Source organism: Haemaphysalis longicornis, unplaced genomic scaffold (assembly GCF_048455015.1).
Source record: "Haemaphysalis longicornis isolate Haplotype H1 unplaced genomic scaffold, Haemaphysalis longicornis Haplotype H1 scaffold_7, whole genome shotgun sequence".
Classification (NCBI taxonomy): domain Eukaryota; kingdom Metazoa; phylum Arthropoda; class Arachnida; order Ixodida; family Ixodidae; genus Haemaphysalis; species Haemaphysalis longicornis.
The window spans coordinates 181874568-181897352 of record NW_027526422.1 but is presented as its reverse complement, the minus strand read 5'-3'; the positions used below and the strand labels follow the sequence as shown (position 1 = coordinate 181897352).

General features: G+C 46.4%; 1 protein-coding gene across 2 annotated transcripts in view; it reads right to left on the bottom strand.

Moving 5' to 3' along the window:
* The window catches only part of LOC144147307 (kelch-like protein diablo), a 28213-nt gene that overhangs the window by 5143 nt on the left and 285 nt on the right, over window positions 1-22785 (bottom strand). Inside the window, exons 2-7 of one of the 2 annotated variants that reach the window (XM_077679410.1) lie at window positions 21935-22046; window positions 14089-14345; window positions 11293-11414; window positions 3435-3656; window positions 3240-3356; window positions 2005-2218 (exon numbers count right to left, since the gene is read on the bottom strand). In XM_077679410.1, the coding sequence (XP_077535536.1) occupies window positions 2005-2218; window positions 3240-3356; window positions 3435-3656; window positions 11293-11414; window positions 14089-14345; window positions 21935-22044 (1042 nt within the window). In that variant the 5' untranslated portion in view covers window positions 22045-22046. Of the gene's footprint in view, window positions 1-2004; window positions 2219-3239; window positions 3357-3434; window positions 3657-11292; window positions 11415-14088; window positions 14346-21934; window positions 22770-22785 lie in introns of those variants that run through there. The other variant, XM_077679409.1, reaches the window with a different exon arrangement.

The window sequence follows — 22785 nt, the reverse complement described above, 5'->3', positions numbered from 1 at the left end:
CTGGGTGCATTTGCGGCAGAGGGACGTCTAGGTGGTGCCCAAATCGCACGCAAAATGGGCCTTTTTTTCCAGCGAATTTTAAAAGGCAGCGTTTTTGGGGGGCTAATTTTGAAAGAGCTTCCTTATGACATCAGGAGCCAGAATTACATAATCAAAAAGAAACATGGTTTAGCGCGAACCCAGTGAACCGCATGGGGTGTTTTCTGCTCGCGAAAACGCGCCGCGCACATCACAGGCGCGCTGACGCTGCCGTGGAACTACCCGCACGCTGCGCGTGGTGCTGCCGGCGGCGGCAACATGGCGGCGGCTTCGACCGCGAAGTGGTGACGGGAGCTCGAGCGACCGCTTCTAAGCGCTCTCTAAAATGCCGCACAAGGCACGCACGAAGTTGCTTGTGAGGTAAAGGAGTTTATAATGTGGGCGAAAACGGTACAATAAAACATCATTCGCGCCGCTGCTGAAAGGGCCCATGCAATACCTGCCGGGGTGGTAAGCCTTAACAAACATGTCTGGCGGAGCCAGCCAGCTGCCTCGAGAGCTTCGAAACTGCCGCCATGAGGCGCGCGGCTCCCCATTGGCGCAAGTCGTCAGGCTCCTCCCACTGCCGCGCGCGACGCGCGTCATTTTCTGAGCGAGGCAGAAGCTGCCGCGTGCGCGAATCGTCGACGCGGGCGTCAAAAAATCGCACGCGCAACGCGCACGCGCAACGCGCACGCGCAACGCACCATGCGGTTCACGTTGCATGTCAAGCCAGGACAATCAAGAAAAAAAGCAAAAGGTGCTTGCTGAAGCGCAACTTGAAGTTTCTATCCCGCAAGATGAAATAAACTCTGAAGCCGTAACTGAAGGCAAGCAAACCTCAATGAGCAAACTGAAATTAATCAAAGTGCATTTTGAGAATTAGGGCACTTGCAACAAATGTGTTTTTCCGTATGATAGAATGTCTTTTCTCTACGCTTTTTATATGCTTCATGGACCATTTCCACAAAATGGCGCGTGTTGTATTGGTCAGGGAATTTCAACTAAAATGGTCGTGGAAAACTGGAAAAGTCAGGGAAATTGAATTAGGAAATTTGTTAGACACCCTGACCTAGTGCCACGTATGAAGATTTGGTGAAAACTTAGATCACAATTTACTGGCTGTGCTTCTTCAGAAACAAGGCCACAAAAGAGGGTGCAATAACGTCTTCAGTACTTTTTTATTTAAGTCAGTGAGCACCTCACGCTACTTTAAATAACCCTGGGGCCCCGCCTGCCCTGGGACATTTAAGGGGGGACACTGGTCTTGAGGACATTTTTGTTATTTTGTGCTTGAGATTTACACATGGAGTGTATTTCAACATTCTGAGCACAAATATGTGGTCAGTTTTCGTCTATGGGGTGTAAGTTTAGTTGTGCAACATGTTATGTCACTCTGTTTTGGGTAATTTTTTCATTATGTACCTATGAAATACTCAAAAAGCTTTTATCCCTTTGTGCTCTAGAAGGACCAGGGAGTGCAACTATGCCACTGCAGTAATTTTAGCATGGTTTCTGCAAATGCTGTAAAATTCGTAAATGTCAGGTCATCAATTCACAATGTTTTTGTAAAAATAACTGCATAAAATAGTGTGCCAGCAAAAATAAATTCTGTACTTTTGTGGCTTTATTGCACTGTTCAGTTCATAAGCTTTCGAATGCTGCAAAAATGATGTAAATCGAACCAGTACATCCAAAGATATTGTACCCGACCGCTGACCATGTGGAAAAAAAATTGGTACTGAGAAAAAAGGGCGTGAAGTTTGCAAACCGTAGGCAAAAATGGTCATTTAGGCAACTTCAAAGGGCAACAGCTTTGTGAATACTTATGATACAGCTATGATATTTTTCAGGTACATTCTTTGGGACCTGTAGACTGCAAATAAAATTAATACAGAAAATTGATTTTTTGGCAAATTTTCGGTCCTCAAGACCAGTGTCCCCCCTCAACGGAGTAACAGCGGCAGCCGTCTGCATTAAACCCACCGACAGCGAAGAGGTAGGAGCGGAGGCCCTCGGGCCGGCGGTGGGAGGTGCGCGGCCCGGCCAGGGAGGCCCTGCGCTCGGGCATCAGGTGGTAGCGCATGGCCTCGATGAGCAGGTCCTTGCTCTCGTCGCTGGACCGCACCAGGGGCTCCTCGCCCACCTTGGACAGCAGGAACTCGCGCCGCATCAGCGGCAGGCGGCAGTGCTGCAGCAGCTGGACGAGAGAGGGTGGAGAAGATAGAGACAGAGCTTGCGAGACGTAATTTCAAGGAGGGAAAGTAGTTAGCAAGGGAACAGTACCTGCAATGTAACTCTCCCGTGGTTTCTGCACAGTTTCCACATCTTTGTTTACATGGTGGTGAGAGGTTATGCTCATGGAATACTAGCACATTTACAATTATAATGAGCTCACATGCCTACACCTGTATGTGTGTGTGTCTGCGTGTACCCAAGCAACCGATACCAGGTTTCACAAATTTCTTAATGGTGCAAACAAGTTTTGAATCCGTGGCGGTACGTTAGTTATCAGTTCTAAAGCATTTTCAAATCTTAGGAAATTCCCTACTTCATAGTTTCTTCTGGTTCCCACACGCTCCTTAAAACTGGGCTCCAACAGTGGTAGCCCTGCTGTTTTGTCATTTTTTCGTGCACAGTTCATGGCCTGCACTGCACTATTCTCTCAATACAAAGTGTAACCATGGAGCAGCTATCTTGAATTCGCACTTGTCAACATTCATCCTTTTTTCTTCAGTTTGCTAAATGCGGCTCTGCGACAAACAATGCAAGACGAGGGAACCACCTGGAGCAAGCCCAGCTCTTCTGCTTCTGCTGTTGATGTTGCGCATGTAAAAGAAACAGGCTACAACTGGCTAGTTCTCGGGTAGACACACTAGTATAGTACTGAGGTACAAGTTACGAATGGAAATTTGCGCTTGATGCGTGGCATTGCCTGATTTTTCTCCTATGCTTTTTCTCACACGTCACACTCCAAATACCCCAATAATGGACTCTTTGTACCGCGTAGGGAGTCAGCTGCGCTGATGAGGAGCAGTGCCGATTTCCTTTGCTGATCTTAAGTTGTACCCGAGTATAGGCGGTCCTTTTGTTGTACAATAAGTTTCAAGATAAAACTGAAGTACGCACATAAATCCCAAACTCGGGACAAATATAGCAACATGGTAAAACAAAAAAAAGAGATCCGGAACCGGCCCCTGCAAGAGTTCCCAGTGCCTCACCTTGCCCAGGTACTTTTCTCGTTCGGGCAGGTCGTGCTTGATCCAGGCAACAGTGGCCTCGTAGACCAGCTCTTCAGACGTGACGTTCAGCTCGTCGCTCGAGATGAGGTCCTCAACCTGCGCAGCCAGCAGGCACACAATGTAAGCCTCTCAGGGGCGCCCACCTCTCTGCAAGTGTTGGAAGAGGGAGGGTACCTGCGAGAGGGGCAGCATGAGGAACTCGTCGGTGTGGGCCACCTCCCGGAAGTGGTGCAGGGCGTAGCGATGGCTCTTGCCCAGCAGGTCGCGGCAGGCGTGCGTGTCGGCAAAGCTGCGGATGCCCAGGCAGTTGGACGGGTGCAGCTGGCCCAGCAGGAAGGCACAGCACGCCTCCCGCACGCTGCCCACCTGCAGCAGGCTGGCCGCCGGCAGCAGGCTCTGCCAGAGAGGGAGGAGCAAGTTGGCAGTTAGGTTGGGCCAGTTTATGTTGGAACCGGGCCAGTTGGTATTTGAGCTGGGCCAGTTTGAACTAAAACTTGTGCTATTTGGTATCTGAGACAAATCAGTTTATATAAAAATTGGGCTAGTTGGTAGTTAAGGTGGGCCAGTCAATGCTAAGATTGTGCCAGCTGGCAGCCAAGGTGGGGCAGTTCATACCGAATCTGGACCAGTTAACAGCTGAATTGGACTAGTTTACACTGAAACTTGGCCAGTTGGAACTCGAGCTAGGCCAGTTCGTACTAAAACTGTGCCAGTCGGTACCCAGGCTGGGCAAGTCCAAACCTAAACTGGGCTAGTTGGTAGTAAGCTGGGCCAGCTTATACCAAAAATGCACCAGTGAGCGTGCACTCACACTTGAGTGATAAGCAGTGCACAGAAACGAACCACCGAAGTGAAAAGAAAAAGAACAAGGAAGAGATAGGTAGGTTGGTCTCGATCGATAGATTAGCTCATCAAGAACGCGAATATAACCCTTCAGAGCAGCACTTCTAAAATACAGTAGAGAATGGCAAGAAGGCAAATATCAACACAGGCCATTCTGCACAACCTGCATTGGGAGGGGTCCAAAGTCGCGCAACAATTATCCCAACAATACGCCCCCCAATTTTATAAAAACAAAAGTTGAGGTCTCAAATTGTTATGTTCGAGTGTTGACAAATGAAAAGAAATCTAGGAATACCATACGACCAAAGCTGGTAGCTGATGCGATAACACCAAAGGTTCATATTGTGGGTTTAGTGCAATGCTCAACTTCTCGAGCAGATCCCCATACGACACTGTGCACACGGCCGTGTTCATTATGGCCCAACTAACTATGCGCTTTTGCTGCAATAGAAGCCTCTTTCAGACAGCGATTTCAGCCAGAGTCAGTCAATTTCAAGCTGACCAACCATAGGCAGTGGCTGCAACAAAAGCAGGCAACGGGGGGGGGGGGGGGGGGGGGGAAGTCCTGTACAAGACCGAGACAAAGTCATGCCTTTGCGACATTCATTGTGACGCTGCCTCGGTGGCCAGGTACGCACCGTAGGGGGAATAATGGGAATAGCCGTGACAAAGTGGGACCATGAAGTGACCATGAGAATCACCGCACCAACACTTCCAGTTAAAAAAAAAAAAGACTGAAGGCACGAATGAATGACAAGGGTCAGGTGGATGGTGTTAGAAAACTCGATTGTGCATCAAAACAACTTGTGTTATTGTACAGTCGAACACGGATATATCGAACACGGGTATATCGAATAATTGTCTATATCGAACTCATAAATTATCCCCTTGAAAATTCTGTGTAAAAGTATAGGAATTCGTACGTTTATATCGAACCGTATTTTTCCCGACATTGGGTATATCGAACGCCGCGCGGGCTGGAAGGGGCTCTTCGGCGGTCGCTGCACCCCCGATTGAGGTTGAGGAGGATGTGGAGGAATGCGTGGGCATGGCGTAGACTGGCTCGCGGAACTAATTCCCCCTACCGGAACGAATTTGCGCTTGCCCAGTTGGGCCCCGCTACCGGCCGCCGTAGCGTTAGCGGACGGAGCCCGGTATGCTAAATCTCTCTAGGCACACAAGCCCGAACGCTCGGAAAATGTGACAGTGCGAGGTAGGGATGCCCCGAATGCGCACGTCCTTTTTTTTTTTTTTTTTTTTTTTTTTTTTTTTGCGGATGCGTTTGTTTCTTGGCTTGCCGAAAAAGAGTTTTTTTTTCTCCCTCTCTCTGGGTCTGTCTTCCCCCGATGTCGTCTCGGGAAAGGGAAGAGGGAACGAAGGCGCTGGCGGCCTCCTCCTTCTTTTGCATTTTGCTGCTGTTGCTGCTGTTTGGCGAGTTGTCCCGCACCTTTGGGAGATCACTGTTTCTCTCGGAGATGACCATCGCGAGCGCTTTGTTGGAGTCCGTTCAGAGAGCCTTGGAATTGTAATTGTTACCTTCAAAGTTATTGTGGTACGCGCGCTGTTCTTCTTTAGCGTGCGTGTTGTGCATGGTGTGCGAAGGAGCAGCGTACTGCTGGAACTTTCTAATTGTGCAGCCTCGAGAAGATCGCGACCAGCGTCTTTAATTTCATTTCCTGGACGAAGAAGCAGGCCAACATCAGCGATTTTTTTTTTCATGGAAATAAAGCGTCCTGTTGCATCATGAGTGCGGAATTAGTTGTCATTCTTGAATGCGACGATCAGTAAGTGATCGTCCGCCATAGGTTAGGTCTCAGAGCCCATATTTTTTTATATCGAATTTTTCATATTTCGAACTAATTCGCGATCCCCTTGGAGTTCGATATATCCGCGTTCAACTGTATATCATTAGTGTATATTATTTGCCTCCTGCCAATGAATGCTCATTTTCTTCCAATGTAGGAGGAAACGTACAGCACACATATATATATAGACACGTGCAGTGCGCAATGTCAGATATGCTAGCAGCAGGGCCGGATCCAGGTTTTTCTGAGAGGGGGGTCAGGTTCCATCAGTGATGATAATGATGATGATTAGGAGGAGGAGGAGGAGTCTTTTTTATTCACCAATATTTTGGAAAAGCAAAAATTAGAGCAATAGAAGAAATTTTCAACTAGACTTTTTCTACGACCCCAGGGGGTCATCGTCTTGGGGGTATATACTCAAAAATTAAGGGAGGGGTCAGAACATCCAGATTCCCCCTCTGGATCCGCCAATGGCTAGCAGCACATGGGGAGGTTTGTGAGCCTGGACGGTCACTTTCACATTTGTGGCAGCCAACTTTCATGGGTTTTTGAGAATGATTGGATGCCGTTCCTTAATAGATGAGGTTGTTCATTTTCGGGTAAACCCCAATTTTACCCGATTTTTACACCCCGAACAGGCTTCAGGAGAATCAGGTTAAACCTGATTTCGCCCCGAATGGACCTTTCCAAAGTCGCGATCTGCACAATTGTGGGCTGACGGTATGCCATTCTCAACCAGTACTTGCTGGTAGCAAGCTCCACAAATACAGCTTTCGAACTCAGAGTACTAGCAATACTACTCTGCCGCTTGCTACCCCAAACTGACAAAGGCTGCATTGACATTGTTGTACCCAGCTAATGGGGGGCTGTGATGTTGAGAGAACTTTTTCCCAGCTGAGATATGTTCAACGATCGGACAGGTCTAGAATGGAGGCTGACACGTTGCGCATGCAGGTGATATTGCGCGTAAACAAGAACGTGTAAAAAATTGATGACCGGCTTTTTGTGGATAAAATGTTTAAATTTCTTAGCAGCTATGAAATGTTCTTTACTGCCATCATTACTGATTCTTACTAAATTTCGAAGAGTAGTTACTAAAACCCTGATGTCCCACAGATTACCAGCTTCTAACAAACACTAATTTGAGCACGTTAGAGTTAAGAAGCTCGTGACACTTTCTAAAACAAACTGATTATATCACTTAGTGCACCTGAATATTTAATCCGAAAAATCCGAATTTAGGGATGGCATTAAAAAAAAAAACATTTCTCCCCGATTATCAGATCTTTGAAATATGGCACTCGATTTTGGTCCCCCCTTCCCCCATTTTTTAAAAATATAAATCCAGAAAACGAACAACCCTATTACTAAAGCATGAAACTTTACCGACAACTACAAACACACTCGGTCCTTACACCAGCCCTTGCCCGATACATGCCCCGAGGTGTACGAAATGGACATCTGCCGCCTATGTCAAGACCAGAGAGCTACACTGGCTCACATCTTATGGCAATGCAACAACGCAGCAACGGGAACAACGCTTCCTCAGGAAATAGAAGACGCCAAGTGCAGCGCTAACCTAGACACACAGCTCCAGGCGGTCAACACTATCATCGCAGCACTGGAGCTACAACGGCCGTCAAGTCAACGCCAAGAGGAGCCCACCAGGAGCAGCGCCCAGGGGACCACCGGGAGTGTGCGGGACCTGGATCGAGTCGTTCCTGGGATGTCCATGGACCGCTCTACTGAAGACTAGCCATCGGCCTGTATTGGCGCCTTAAAGGGACCCTGCAGCACTCTTCGTGCAGTGCAAGTAAACCTGCGCGACGTTTAGATTAGACTTCCAGGAACACCCGAGCCAAATATTACACGTGCACGTGAAGCGGTAAGCGCGCAAATCGCCATGAAAGACGCGGAAAAACCAACCGCTCTCTCTTCAATTCTCCTCATTATGCACCCCTGGCATGGCCTCTGCGACGTCAATCGGGCCATGGCTGTCCTATTGGCTGTCGCTGGTCAACTTCGCGGCTAAATTCTGGCATTTCCTGTGATGATCAGCCATCGGCGGCGCTGTGTATCAACCTCTTCTATGTCTGAACCTGTCCGCATGCTTTTGGTGTTTCTTTTGTTTTGAGTGCTCGCGGAGTTTGAGTGACGAACTAAATATTCCACTTTCAACGAGCCCATTCGACCACAAACGTCTATTGCTCCAAAAACGCCCTACCAGCCTGAGCGCTTGCTTGCGAGCAGCCAGCCATGCCTGCTCTTTTGTGGCACCACACCGGAAATAGACTCGTCCATGTTGCGGGGAAAAGGACGAAACTCCCCGGCCTGTGACATATCGAAGGCTGCCGAACAGAACGCCGCGCGCCACCCCCCTCTCCGGGAGAGAGCGCGCAGCTTTCGTCGCGTTGTCCGCGGTTGAGTTGAGAGGGAACATTTATGCGCGATTTTTCATCGCGCGTAGTTTCGGTGATAGAGAATGGATTTTCATAATTCTTGCGGGAGGAGATTGCTGGGACAATAGACTTTACCCCAGAATACATCCCGAGTAGTCGATGGTAAGTGCTGCAGGATCCCTTTAACAGGTTGCCTCCTCATGTGCTTTAACATGGGTGTTGAATAAAGTTTCACTTTTACTTACTTACTGATAACAGATGCTATAAAGACAGATTTTGATTTGTGGTGCCGAGGAGCAAAGAATGCGAAGTTGAGCAGAGCATGATTGATGAGAGAGAGAGATATAAAGATACATATATTTATATACGTACAGAGTTGTGCAGAGCATTGCACAGCTGTCAATCAAGAGCACTCACCCTCTGCATCTTTTTTTTAATCATCAGCATCCTGTTTTTCCCCAGGTTTAAGCACCTATGAGCGGAACCACTTCAATAAATTGAACTCTCGCTTCAAAAGGATTTTTACGAGCCACAATAAAAGGCTTACCCTGCAATGTTGTTACAGGGGTGACTCATCTCCAGCAGTGAATTATCACTGACAATTATCACCGACCTGAGAGTGCGGAACCCCACTAAAAGAAAAGCTATCTTATCACACACATTTTTCCCCCTCTTGACTGAGATTACAAGGGAGCAAAAAGCTTTGTATCAAGCATATGCCACATACAATAGATGCCTTTCACTGGACTACAAGGACTACAATGCACCTGGCAGTGCATTGATACCCCTACTGCGCACTGACCCCACATGGCTGAAGCAGTGAAACAACAAAAACAGCACCCCTTTGTGTTGATATTTCCAAATGGGGAGGGAAGGGGGGGTTTGTTTCGTGCAGTGAACTTGCACCTGGACAATGAAGCATTGTAGTGAAGGGCTTTGTGGATCACTTTAGATTCTGAGGAGGTATCCAACGGCAACCAAAATCTTACACCTGGACATTTTGTCTTTGCTTCCATCAGAAAATACAGCCATTTCAGTCAGGAATATACCCTCATGTCTTAAATGAAGACTAGGCTATTACTGGCAGCTACTACAAATAGCCTCAGTTATTTCGCACAAGTAAAAGCGAATGACTGCAAGGGTCGAAACGAGATGCTTGGATGATGAGCATAGCGGTCATATAGCCAAAACCCAATCCTCATCTGCATGCCTCAATGATGCCAGCATCAGGCTACGTACAAGGTGTGCGTGTGCGATTTAAAAAAAAGTAATGTTCGCATTTGTGTGCCAACCAAACTTCCTGTTATTGTTTTCACCTGCTTTGTGTCAACTGGTTCAGATGGGTACCAGTATGAAATGGCCCCAGTCAGGCGAGATGTGCGAGCTCTAATGCTTTACCACTATACTAACATTATAAAGCTCTTGGTTTGAAATTTTCTGTGATTGGGCCTTGTTTTCAATAAAGTACTCGTGCCTCATTTCATTAAACAAAATGCAAGTATACACGCTTCAAGATTCAACCCTGCAGATGAAACTACATTACACCATGACAGAAGCACGACCTTCTAGACGTCACTTCCCTACGCTAAAAAGAACAAGCAAAAATGACGCGCGAAGAGTCCCGCAGCCACAGACGACAGACAAGGCTTATGCCACACAGAAAAAAAAAGTTCGAAGGTGAGAAGAACAAGAGCAAAAACGCCGTCTGCAACCCAGACACGTCATCCGAGGCCATGAGCGAGTGACAGGCTCACTGCTGCAAACTGAGCTGGGCACGATTCCGGACAGAAGGGACAAAAGCGAGAAGAGAGGGCAAGGTCGCAGCTTCAAACAAAGGCTGTGGTAGGTTTTCTTTTTTTTTTTTTTTTTTTGTATCTTTCGAGATGCTTTTTCAATGCCACATAAGACCTCCCAATGGAACAACGCAAGGCTCCAAAGAGGTGAGAGTCTCTGAACTTCTTTCTGCTTGGGCAAAGAGTGAGTATTTGTTTCATTTCATGTATTCAACCTCAAGGGCCCAAAAGCACCACATAAGGGGAAGCTTATATCAAAGTTCCACAGCTTTATAAGCTCAATGTTGACTATTACCCTCATCCCCGTAGCAAAAAATTTCAGGCCTTATCCACGTGCTGTGCCACCCGTGATTAAATAAAAAAAAAATAGCTGCCATGAGGGCGAGAGAGAGAGAGAGAGAGAGAGAGAGAGAGAGAGAGAGAGAGAGAGAGAGAGAGAGAGAGAGAGAGAGAGAGAGAGAGAGAGAACGAAAAGAAATAAACAAGAAGCCATACCACAAGACCAAGCAGTAGCTTACCAAAAGGAGGTAAACAACACATAGAAGGCAGAATAAGAAAAAAAAAGAGTTAGAAAAATTGAATATTAAAAATTAAAAACAAAACAAACAGAAAAGGAGGCAGGTCGTTGTAGCCTTTTGAGTAACCCAGCTATGGAGTGTTGGAAGGATTACCTTTAGATATGGTTTGCAAACAAAATTTGTACTTCTAGTGCAAGAGGTAAGTCTATGTACTGTCAGGAGCAAAAGCCTGGATTCCATGTCAACGGCAGCAGAAAGGCAGCGGACCGCCGCCACATGAATGTGGGGCTGTTTTTAACTGTACCACTGCCTACCTAAACATCCCAACTGTACAAATGCTCACTTTCTTGCCCAATCCGATACGAACATCGTCTGCAGAAAGTACTGGACGTGGAATTCAAAGTTTTGTGCTTGACTGTACGTTGTACGTGTTCATTCTTCACTGCACAATTACCTCACGGAATAGATGCTCAGACGACAGATTCCACAGCTGCACTGCGTAAAGGGCGCACCAATACCGTCGGCACAGATGTAGAAACGGGGACATAACCACACATGAAGTGTCCCAAATATTTGATACCCAGTCCAGCACGTTTCTAACCCTTAAGAAAAAGAATGAGAAGGAAGGAGCAGGCAGAGGCATTTGTAGGGCGGACGATGTAGGAATAGCACACCTGGACGTTGCTCTCCATGATGACGATCTCCCCCGTGTAGGCAAACTCGACCAGCTGCTGCAGAGCCGAGAAGGCAATGTCATGGAGCACCACCTCGGCCTGGGCCTTCTCACACATGTCGCCTGGGCAGTGGCAAGAAGGAGGATCAACTGCAACACTCCAGGAGAAAGTGCAACGGATCAAGGGCAGTGGGCACAGTTGCACTACCACCTGGCAATCTATAACGGTGCCGACCAAACAAAGCACACCTATGGGCTACCACATTAGAAAGCACGTTAGCTCAGATGTTGGTAGCACAGACGAGCATGAATAGCCCACTGCCTGGAGGGCAAAACACTAAACAGGCTTCTTTCTTTTCAACTTGAAGCTAAAAGAATGGGTCACCCAAGGACGATAGATTTCCTAGCCTCATGGACTGCTCAGGGCGCAAGAAACACGACACCTGCGAGGTGAATGCTAAGCTTTGTGATCAACAACCATTGATGCAGCACATTTCATGGTGAATGCATAAAATAATGTTAAAAAAAGACAGGGGAAGTGCTAAAAGTGGCATGAAGAAAAAAAAGCTACACAATAACTACACAGATGTGTGTATAGTTCCCATGGCTAAAAATATTTTAAACAAAAAAGTGGCATGACAAGCATTAAAAAAATCTGCAAAAGAAGAACAAATCATAAATCAAATGGGAGCCATATATTTTAACGACGATACATATACAGTCATAAGCAGAGCTTAGAACCAAAAATAGAGCAGACTGCAGTGTACTAAAGCGACACAAAAAGCTCACAGAAGGTGTACAGGAAACGGGAAGTACAACAGCGAAAACATATTTGGAAAAGAAGGCAACGAACTTTGCATTGAACACACAGTGCACATACAGAGCACAGCGAGAAGAGCAAAACCGCAAGAAAGCAATGCAGACCACCTGAAGCCTGATTCAGTCCCCCCCTCCCCCCCCTTTGCATATATCTTCATTAATTTCCTTCAGCATTTTTTTTTGCCCACAGCTAACAACACACTTTGGAGGCAACACAAAGTACTGCCTGGTGCGAAAGGTCTACTTCACATGCATGCCGCTGTGCTTGACCCTCAAAGCAAATAAAAAACACTTAAATGAGATACGGATTGTAGGCGGGCCACTTGGTACACATTTCTGAGATTAACAGCGCGAAAGAACGGGACAACAAAGGAGTAGACTTTGGTAGAAAAAAAAAACAATAAAAGAAAACTGGAACTGAAATTTGTAGTCTTTCCGTGTGGCAACACCTGCCCCATACAACACGCTCTTTCCTTGGAAAAGCGGTGGTCGACCGGGGATGTAAACAAGACGAAAACTTTCACGGAATACCGTAAAACAACAAAAACACACACACAAAAAAAAAAAAACGACCGAGACTTCGAATGTCCGAGCCTAAAAACGCCCAAGTGAAGGTGGGGAATCAAGCGGAAAGGAACAAGAGGACCCGAAAAAGGCGCGAACGAAATGAAAAGTAGCAGGAAGCGCTGTGTTTGTATACTCCTCTCATGTGCAACAGCGCTGTGTTTGTATACTCCTCTGTTGTCCCGTTCTTTCACGCTGTTAATCTCTGATAAATGAGATAGTTTGCCTCAGTTTTAACAAAACTGGCCAAGTGTAAAAACAAAAAAAAAGCAATGCTTTCCGAAACCTTGATGCAATAAAAATTGGCGCAGCTTGCACTAGTGGTGCAAGGCTGGAGAAACAGCAGAGCTTGCGGTCCCTCTCTCTTTAATGGAGACCCAGCTGTTGCACCTCACGACTGGAATTCACTGCCTTCCAACTGCGTGCATGCTCCGACGTCTTCTAGTTTTGACCTCTGTGTTAAGAACCTGATGTAACCCTCTCCTGCTAGGATGGTGAAAAACCGTTCGCAGTATTTCCTTAAATAAATAAATAAATAAATTTTAAAACTTGCTGCTGAAAGCTCTCTATGACTGGCAGGCCCGGATCGTTACTGCATTAGCATGCGCTAGAACTTACGGCCAAGTCCAAAGCCAACACTCGCACAACAAACCCGAAGAAAATGCTGCGTGCCCAAAATACGATGATAGCTCAATTTCATAACGCCGGTTTCATAACGCAAGGGACCCAGGTTCAATTCCGACCACGGGAGGCATTTTTTTTTTGTTTCCGATTGGCTACACGTGCTATCGTTCCCTGCCACTGTTAACCCCGTACCCATACGGCCTTTGGGGTGGGCCAATGGTTAGGCTGCCAGTTGCACAACATAAAGGTCCCGGGTTCGATTCTCGGGACCTCACGAACCACATTTTTTTCTTGAGGCTTTGACGTCTCTCGGTGTGATGAATGGACAAACCTCGGATTAAACAGCTCTGCTGTTAAATTTTTTTATCCGAACCTCATAATCATGATACTGCATCCCACATTCTACTAGTCCATTGACAAGCATCACGGCCTTTGTAAAACTATACTGTATTAGGCAGTGCCTAGTAGCTAGTTGGGCTGCCTGGCATGACTAACCCAACGCCTGGTCCAACACTAGCCGAAGACTGGCTCAGCTAGCTCAACTGGCCCGAGACTACAGACCAACCCCCCCCTCCCCACCCCCGATTACTGGCCCAAGACTAGCCCAAATGGCCAAAGGCCTGGCTCAAATAGCTCAACTAGCTAGTACCTGGACACCTGGCTCAACTAGCCCAACTGGCCCAGCACTAGCCCAATACCTGGCTTAACTGGCCCAGCACTGGCCCAACACTAGCTTAACTGGCCCAACCCTACTGGTACCCAACCCCCCAAAGCTCCAGCAGCACTCAACTGTTGAACATGGCGTGGAAATAGGGGCTGGAGGCAGCCAGCACCAGGCGGTGGGCCAGCAGGCTCTGCCCGCCCGCCACCAGGCGGACGTCGCAAAGCTGGCCCTTCAGCTGCATGCAGTGCATGGCCTGGAAGGCCTCCCTCAGGTGCGCCTCATGCACGTGCCGCCGTTCGTAGCTGTCCCCGCTGCCCACCACGCTGAGCAGGCTGCTGCTGCCGACGCCACTGCTGCACTCGCTTCCGGCGTCCCCCAGGGACCTGCACTGGCACCCACCACATTCAAAGGCGTCTACAAGGCCACGGGCTCTCTTCCGTTTCGACACCACCAAACACAGACATTAGGGCGGGAAATTCAAAGTTTGGAACATCCAAAACGTACACAATTTGCACTCAGAAGAAAACTGACGCATTTGGTGAGGGGTATTAATGCTAAGTGGATATTGGCAACCAAGATGTTCACCACTGACCTGCGCTAAGTGAGGAGTGACAGTTTGCTCACAAGTTGATCGACTGATACTCCCAAAGAAGGATAGCTTACTTTACAAACAAACTGGTAACAAATTAGTGCAAGTTAGAAGTGCAACAACGACTATGTCACGTGGTGTGCATGGGCTGAAGGAACTTAAGAACTTCATACAATTTGGCAAGGAAAAATTGGACGGTGCTACTCCCCCACTGCCAGCCTTCTGTCCATGTGCGCTATGCCATCTCAACCTCATATGAGACTGCAGCAAGCTGGACGAAGAAAGGAGGAAACACAAACCATGTCATGTATTGCATACAGAGACTGGATCAAGCCACAACAAAATAAAAAGGAGATGACAATGTCCCTCTGGCCTTTTGCAAAACACTCGAACCTTTCTCAGTTGACTTGAGATTGTCCACATGCTGAGTAGAAAAAGACAGAAGTGACCGTATACCGCCAGCCAACAGGCTTTTTTTTTTCTTTCTTCCCCTTCCTCTTCTCCAACATGAGGTGTTCGACATCTCCTATTTTAAAAATTTCGTTCATTCATTTACACTTGAAAAGGAGCAATAACCACCTCACACCCTATAAAAATGTGAGGAGCTTCTGAAGGTGTGAACTGAAGCTATACTGCCATGAGGCATGCCACAGTAAGGAGTCCACTATTAATTTACACCACCTGGAGTTCTCTAAGAGCACCGAACATTGCACTCTAGGGAATTTCCTAGTGCCGTACAAAAATGGCTGTAGCAGCCAATAACAAATGAGCTGTAAGTTTTGACAAGTGCAGTACTAAAGCCCAGTTGAAGCAAATAAAATCCTATCCACTCCAATCGCAGTTCTAAAATCTACTGGGGCTGTTGTTTTATAGGACACCCAACGTTTTTTGCGGGGGGGGGGGCGGTCATTGTGAGATGAAGCAAGGGGAAACAATGCATACATTACACTTATGCAACAACAGCGTTCAGTTAAGCCTACTGGTTGAAATCTAAAGAAGTACTGATGCTGCACCTTGGCTGCAAGGTGTATCGTAAGGGTGTGTCATGAGGGCATGTTACAGAAGGCACGTTATAGACAGCTATAGATGAATTTATACAATTAACGTGCACAAGAATCTTTAGCAAATGGACTTTTTTTGTAATTCATCCCTTTCATCAGTAATACAACTACCGTGGCTGCCAATCGAAACCACAACCTTGTGTGCAGATTACTCGCAAGATTGGTTAGTATGTATCAAAAATACAAAACAAACAGCTTAAAATAAATTCAAAATTATTTTGTGAGCAACTCAGAGTCAACATGATACGCACCGTAAATAAAAAAGAAAAAGCTGGCTCAGAATCGACAAGATGCCCCAAAGTGGAGAAACAAGTTCCAGCAGAACTGCACTAACGTGCATGTGCTTCCCGACACTTCGTTTTCCTCTAAAGCCAATTCACCGAGTGAACAAGTTACAAAGAAAATGCCACCCCATGACGTGTTGTGGAATGACAGGCACTGTCACCTCGTCACAGCGGCTTACAAGGTCACAGAAAGGCAGAGAGAAAAAGAGAAAGACAAAATGATTTGCTCACAGAACTTGCGTCCATGCACTAGGGCTACAAATGGCCTAAAAATGTGTTTCTGATCTTCCCCACAAGGGGAAAAAAAAAGAGGACAAACAGGAAATAGGACTGATGACGACTCCCAACTGATTTCATTGAGCAGGGAACTAAATTTGTATACGAGTCAGCAAATTGCAATTACATACAAGGTTTGGACAAAATGTAGAGGTAGCCTAGGCTACAACAAATGGGAATGTTTGACCAACCTGTGGAAGCAGACCAAATGTACTTGGCTGAGATAAGGTTCACGCTTATCAAGCTAGACTAGTGCTGCATCTGTGCAACCATGCAGACAAAAGCAATAATAGCCATTCACTGATCTCTGTGTGTGTGTGTGTGTGTATATATATATATATATATATATATATATATATATATATATATATATATATATATATATATATATATATATATATATATACTTTTCACCACTTTCTTTCTGTTTTCCAGATTTCAGCACACGCTAAACATCCCCAGGCGGTCAAAATTAATCCGGAGCCCCGCACCTCATCGTCTGCATTGCGTTGGCGTGTTAAACCCTACACTCAATCATCTTTCTGTCTTTCAAAAAATCTGCATTTGTTTCAACTATAATAAATGACCTATTGCATTTTCCCCTTTGATTTCCTTGGCATTTTTGACACGCCATCCCTCATTCTGTCTTAATTCAAAGAGCCCCTCATTTTCCATTCTTATTTGCTACACGCACGCACGCACACACACATTTTGTTCCGTGCTGAATCACAAAAGTTGGAAGTCAGCCCTTGCCTGCGGTCATTTCTATTTGTCCCTGTTTTTTTTTTCCCCAGTGTATAAATTAAGTGGATGAGCAACTACCCAGTATCTTCTCATATCTTGCCCCAGTGTTGCGTGTGATTTGTAGCAATTATAGGGTCCCACACAGCTGCCACAAAAAGCCCCCCCAGGCTGGTGTCCTTGGTAAAAATAATGGGAGAGCCGCCTAATTGTTCTGCCCACCAGGAAATGCCTCTTTTCACTGCCTCGCCCCTTGCCTCATCCATTCTTCAGTCTCTTTTTTTTCCCAAATCTGGCATCGCACACGCCCCGTGCGACGGGCAAGGTTGTGCAAGAGGTGCTATACGGCAGGAAGCGGCATTCACAGTCGGAACGGGCATGTCACTCCTCCCGAATGCCAGTGTCGTCGCACAGCTCACAATGGGGCGATTCATTTCAGCTCACCCGCCGCCAGCATGCGCGTCTGTGACAGTTGCACAGTGTGCACATGGCGGGCGATACTGGACAGCCACGCCGCCATGGAAATTGAGCTATTCCTCGAATAACCTCCATTCGAGCAAACACTTTACTTGGGCAGGGGGCTTCTTGAGCTGTTGACAACAATGTCGTCGCTGGTGCGTGAAAATTATTCAACGAATTTACAAAAACTTGAAATCTTGTAGGTGGTACAAGATGTCGAAGTTCCGCACTCCTAAGATGAAATTTACCGTATTTGTTCAATTATAAGGAGAAGGTGCAGTTAGGAGAGTAAAAAAATCACATTATTTATTTATTTATTCAAGTTACCCTCATGGCCCCCGGGGCCATGTGCGTGTATATATATATATATATATATATATATATATATATATATATATATATATATATATATATATATATATATATATGCAGGAAAATATTTCTTGGACACCGGCAAGTCGTAGCAAAAAAAGAAAGACACACGTCGAAAAAAGAAAAGGTTTAACGTTTCGGCCGAGGGACCGGCCTTCGTCAGATGAATCACCTGACGAAGGCCGGTCCCTCGGCCGAAACGTTAAACCTTTTCTTTTTTCGACGTGTGTCTTTCTTTTTTTGCTATATATATATATATATATATATATATATATATATATATATGTGTGTGTGTGTGTGTGTGTGTGTGTGTGTGTGTGTGTGTGTGTGTGTGTGTGTGTGTGTGTGTGTGTGTGTGTGTGCACGTATATTACGGCTAGGCGTCGGTTAAAAATTTTAACCCGCGGCATGCTTTAATCGGCTAATTAATCGATTAATCGGATGCATTGTTTTAAGACGAAAAATAATAAAAAGTAATATTTTAAGTACAATCATAACAGTACAATAATGCAAAAATAATACCAACATGCTTCTCAACCTGTTCACAGACATTCCAGATGAGATAAGGAGGTCATCATCACGGCGCTGATGCGGGCAAAACGCGCATCACTTCGTTCGTCCTTCACACTTTTTTTTAGAATCAGGTTCATCAGACCTCACTGTGATTGCAGGCTGCCCCGATTAATAGTGGTTTACTTAAGCCAGAGTTACTTTATACAACGGCAAAATGGCGTACGTGACTGCTTGTCGTTTTTTGTACCGTGTATATCTGTATTAAGCGTAGCCATTTTCCCGCATGTCTTGGCTATGAGCTTGCGATTTTAATCATGCTTGCATTATTTTCTTTTGTGACGTAAGGCAGGTTATTTGAACACGATTACGATCCTCGACACACTTGCCCACAATTCCAACATGACACAATTGTTCCATTTTCGTCACACAGTTTAAACCGATTTACCGGTTAAAAGAATTGGTCGCGAATAAAGTGTTAATCGATTAATCGGAAGGTTAATTGATCAATCACCCCCCCGATATACATACATATATTGCATCTTATTCTAAAAGACAAAAGATATATATATATATATATATATATATATATATATATATATATATATATATATATATATATACACTGAGCTTCAAATATAAGGTGGGCTAGACTACGGATTTTTGAAAAAAACCTCGCTTTATATTCGGATAGGTATGGTAATGAAATGCTTAGAAACAGCGAAGTGAGCATTTCATGGTGCTTCTTGAAGTGACCAAAACGAGAAGAATTTGGTGCGGTCTGTTAGATGAGCATCTTCACTTTGATTGATCACACCGTATGCCTGAAACTGCTCTTAGCAGCCTTCCCCACCCGCCCACTTTTATGGATCAGTCATGTTACTGTGCAGAAAAGCAACCAGTAAAGGCAGGCGTGCAAGTGTGTCTTTCTTAAATTAGCGCTGCGCATACTTTTTAAAATTAACAGCTGAATAACCGAAGCTCAAGTTCTATCAACACAGAAATTATTAGTTTCATGTGCATCTGCGCAACTGTGTAGGCGTGAAAAAAAAAAGACAAACTTACAAAACAATTGCAGTGGTATCTTTTTGCCCAGCCACAACCACAAATCTGTCCCCTTGAACTTAGCAATTTTGAATCATTAGCATATGACGGTTAGTGCCGACCACTACAAAACTTTTACAACTGCTACTTCAATTACAGTCGCAACCCCCACAAAACCCGAACAGCACATTGGCTCTCTTAATTGCTCGTATACATTCGATATGGGATACGATATCCCCCAATACATCAAAAGCTTTGATAAGACTATCGTGTCTGAAACAAATATAGCAAAACATCTCCCCTGGCCTATAGCTGAGCTTAATGCAAAGTTACAGACCTGTTGCATCCAGCCAGCCAATATGTCTGTGCGTATGTGTGCCTTTTCTTACTCGCCAAAATTTACACTTGACCTGCAGGGCAAGAACATGGTTGGAGTCACATAGTGTGTAAAAGTGTAATATCTTGGCACTGCTGCTAACACTATATATGTATCAAATAGGGTGGTGGTGATGTTATCCCAGGCTCACCTGCGCGCCTATATTTACAAATTGCTTCCAACACATTTAAAGGGCCCTGAAACAGGTTTTGAAAATGGTGACAGACTGCATACTATGTGGTTGTGAATATTTCAGCTACGTGACATGTGTCTCCACACAATGCAGAGCCCACACGTGATGGGGTAGACTATGGTCTGTAAAGAACCCGGTGTGTAAGGTCCCTGAAGCTGGTCTCCTGTGTTTGACGCTTGCCACAACTTCTCAGAACTAGGGTTCCAAGTCCTCCAACATTCACGTACAAAATTGCAGCAAAGCAAGCAATTTTTAATGCGGTAGCATTGATAGGCTCATATCTGCAATTCCAGTGTGCTTATCAGCCGTTCCCTGAATAAATAAGAAAATTTTAAAAATCTTTAGGAACAAGAATTGAACCCAAGATGTTCAATTACAGGCAATTGAGTGATTTAACCACTACTCCGCACCGCTACCACGTGAAGCACAGTGTTTGAAGCACTTAAGTGTGAATAAAAGGGTGACGAAAGGAGAGAAAACATGACAGGAGCATGTGCCCTCAATGCTCCATTGCGTGTGCCTCAGAAACAGCTAGGGTCAACCTGAAGTATAAAAATGTGATGCCGTGCACTTTGCTGGGCGCTGCCTTGCAGGTGGTTCACTAGATGGAGCAAGCTGGACTAAGGTGCGTATTTTGAACCTGAGGAATGCAAACGCATCGCATGGCGCCACTGTCGCTTTCTAGGAAGAAGGCCATGCAAATACAAATGAGAAATACAATTACAACTCTAACCAATCGTGGGGCTTTGTGAGCAACCAACTGCGCTGAAAGGCTATAAGACACCACTGCAGTGTGGCCCCAGTTACCCCTGCAGAAGGCGCCGAGCTGGCTCTGAAACATCGGGTCTCCATACTCTGTACGATTGGTTGAAGTTGCAATTATATTTCTCAAAGGCCATCTGGCCTGTGCAATTGTGAAGGAAGGAGATTGCCACATTGTGTCGAATGCTCAATTCTCGGCATGTGTAGTACTTGTTCTGCTGCCTTGGCAAGCATGCTTGTTAGGAGGAGTGGTCGCTAAACCGCTTGCACTATCTTGACACTTCGCTCTGACCTGCCCGTGGTGCTAAAGCCAAGGGCAGGTTTTTCCCAAGCGGCAAGAATCAGCAAGAAATAATGCTGTGGATTGTGTGACGCCAACCTTGATATACGTGTGTAATGCTAAGGGCCTTATTGCTGTGTGTGATTCCTCACCACTACTAAGCTATCATCATTGTACGATACGCATTTTCTTGGTGGGTGTGCGTGTTTTGTGTTAGTGTGAATATCCGTCTTTTGGCTGACTGACTCCCAGGCACAGTATTGCATGCCATGCCAGAAAAAACTCTGTTCCCACAAAAGAAGAAACTGAAAGTATAGTTTACAGTGGTAGTACAATTGCACCATCCACACAACAAGCGCATGGTGCACAGAGCTTGAATTGAAGACTGTATGCTTACATCTGGCCCACAGTTTTCTCCGGGCCCTCTTGTAAGTGTCGCATTTTATCAAACAGCCTCATACACAATGCACGGCAAGCAGGTGTTGTTTACATAGAATATGTGTTTTCATGCCAGCACATATGACCTGCTGGTAGAGAAAGTCGATTTCCACTTCGATTTGCATCGCGGTAAGATGACCGACAGAGTGCTCGATTGCTCACTTGCAACTAACGCGCTCCACAAATAAAAGCTCACAGTCTCGTCACTTCAAACATGTACAAATAAACTGAGCACATTAAATATTTCGCCATGCACAACATAAACACAAACAAATACAGTCGTCCACCATCTTAGCTGGAACAACGCCGTACCCACACATCGTCTCCTCCAGCTGCCTTCGCGTGAAGTAATTTAGTCACAACTTCCACATATCTCTGAAGTTTAAAGGGGGCACTTAAGCGTTCCACATTCGTTTGAACAGTTCTACAGGAGCTATTTTTCAGATACTATTCAACGCTGAAGTCGAACTTGACGTTCCAGCTGAGTGTGTGGACGACCGTACTGACTTTGGAACGATGCAGGAAAAAGTGGCCGTGTTGAAGGAAGGTATACGAAATGACAGAAGTCAGGGCACCAGCACACGCACCTGGGTCCTTCCTCGGAGTCCTTCAGGCTGCCGCCTCGGCCCCTGCCCAGCTGGGATCCCCGCAGCATCCTCTCGTCGCCGTCGGGCCCGCCGGGCGGCGTCAGGCGCATTCCTAGCCGGAGACCAAGGTGCCAAAGGGTGCCCGCTAAGGCCATCGCCGTCACCACCGCCGCTGCTGTGCTTCACGCGCGGCGCAGCACTAGCCCGGCTGTTATCTGATAAAGGAGCGCTGATCCAATATCGAACTCCGCGCGCAGAGGCATATCCGCGTGTTTACAACGGCTTTTATCTCTCGCATGCACAACCTGGGGGGCTGCAACGGGCGGCTTGAAGCGCCGAGTCAAACGCGATCGGGAAGGACACCCACCAACCCTGGGGGTTTTCCAGCTGAGAGTCTCCGACGGCTTCCGGCTACCCGGAAGAAGCTTCCGCTGCAATTAAAAAAGCCCCCGCTGTTCGAATGCACAATTAAACGTTGAGGACTGATATACTACTAGGTCTATTCACGGCTCCGGCAGTGCGATGCTTTCAATGCACGCGCAAACGCGCACGCAACGCTCCGCCCCGCAGCATCTCTACGAAACGGAGCTCCGCAAGCACTTGCGCTCCCCACCATCACCACCGGGCTCGCCCGCTCTCCTTTTTTCTTCTTTGCTTCGTGCCCGCATCAGGGAGTTCCGCCCTCATCCCCAGCGAGCACGCGGCCGCGACCCGCGCTGCGCGGTCATCGCGGGGGGCCCCAGCGGTTCAATGAACCCACGCCGCGCACAAAGGATGGATCGCGATAAGCGAGCCTGAAATATAAACGAAACGAGCGCGGAGCTCGGACCGCGTCGGACGAAGAGGGAATC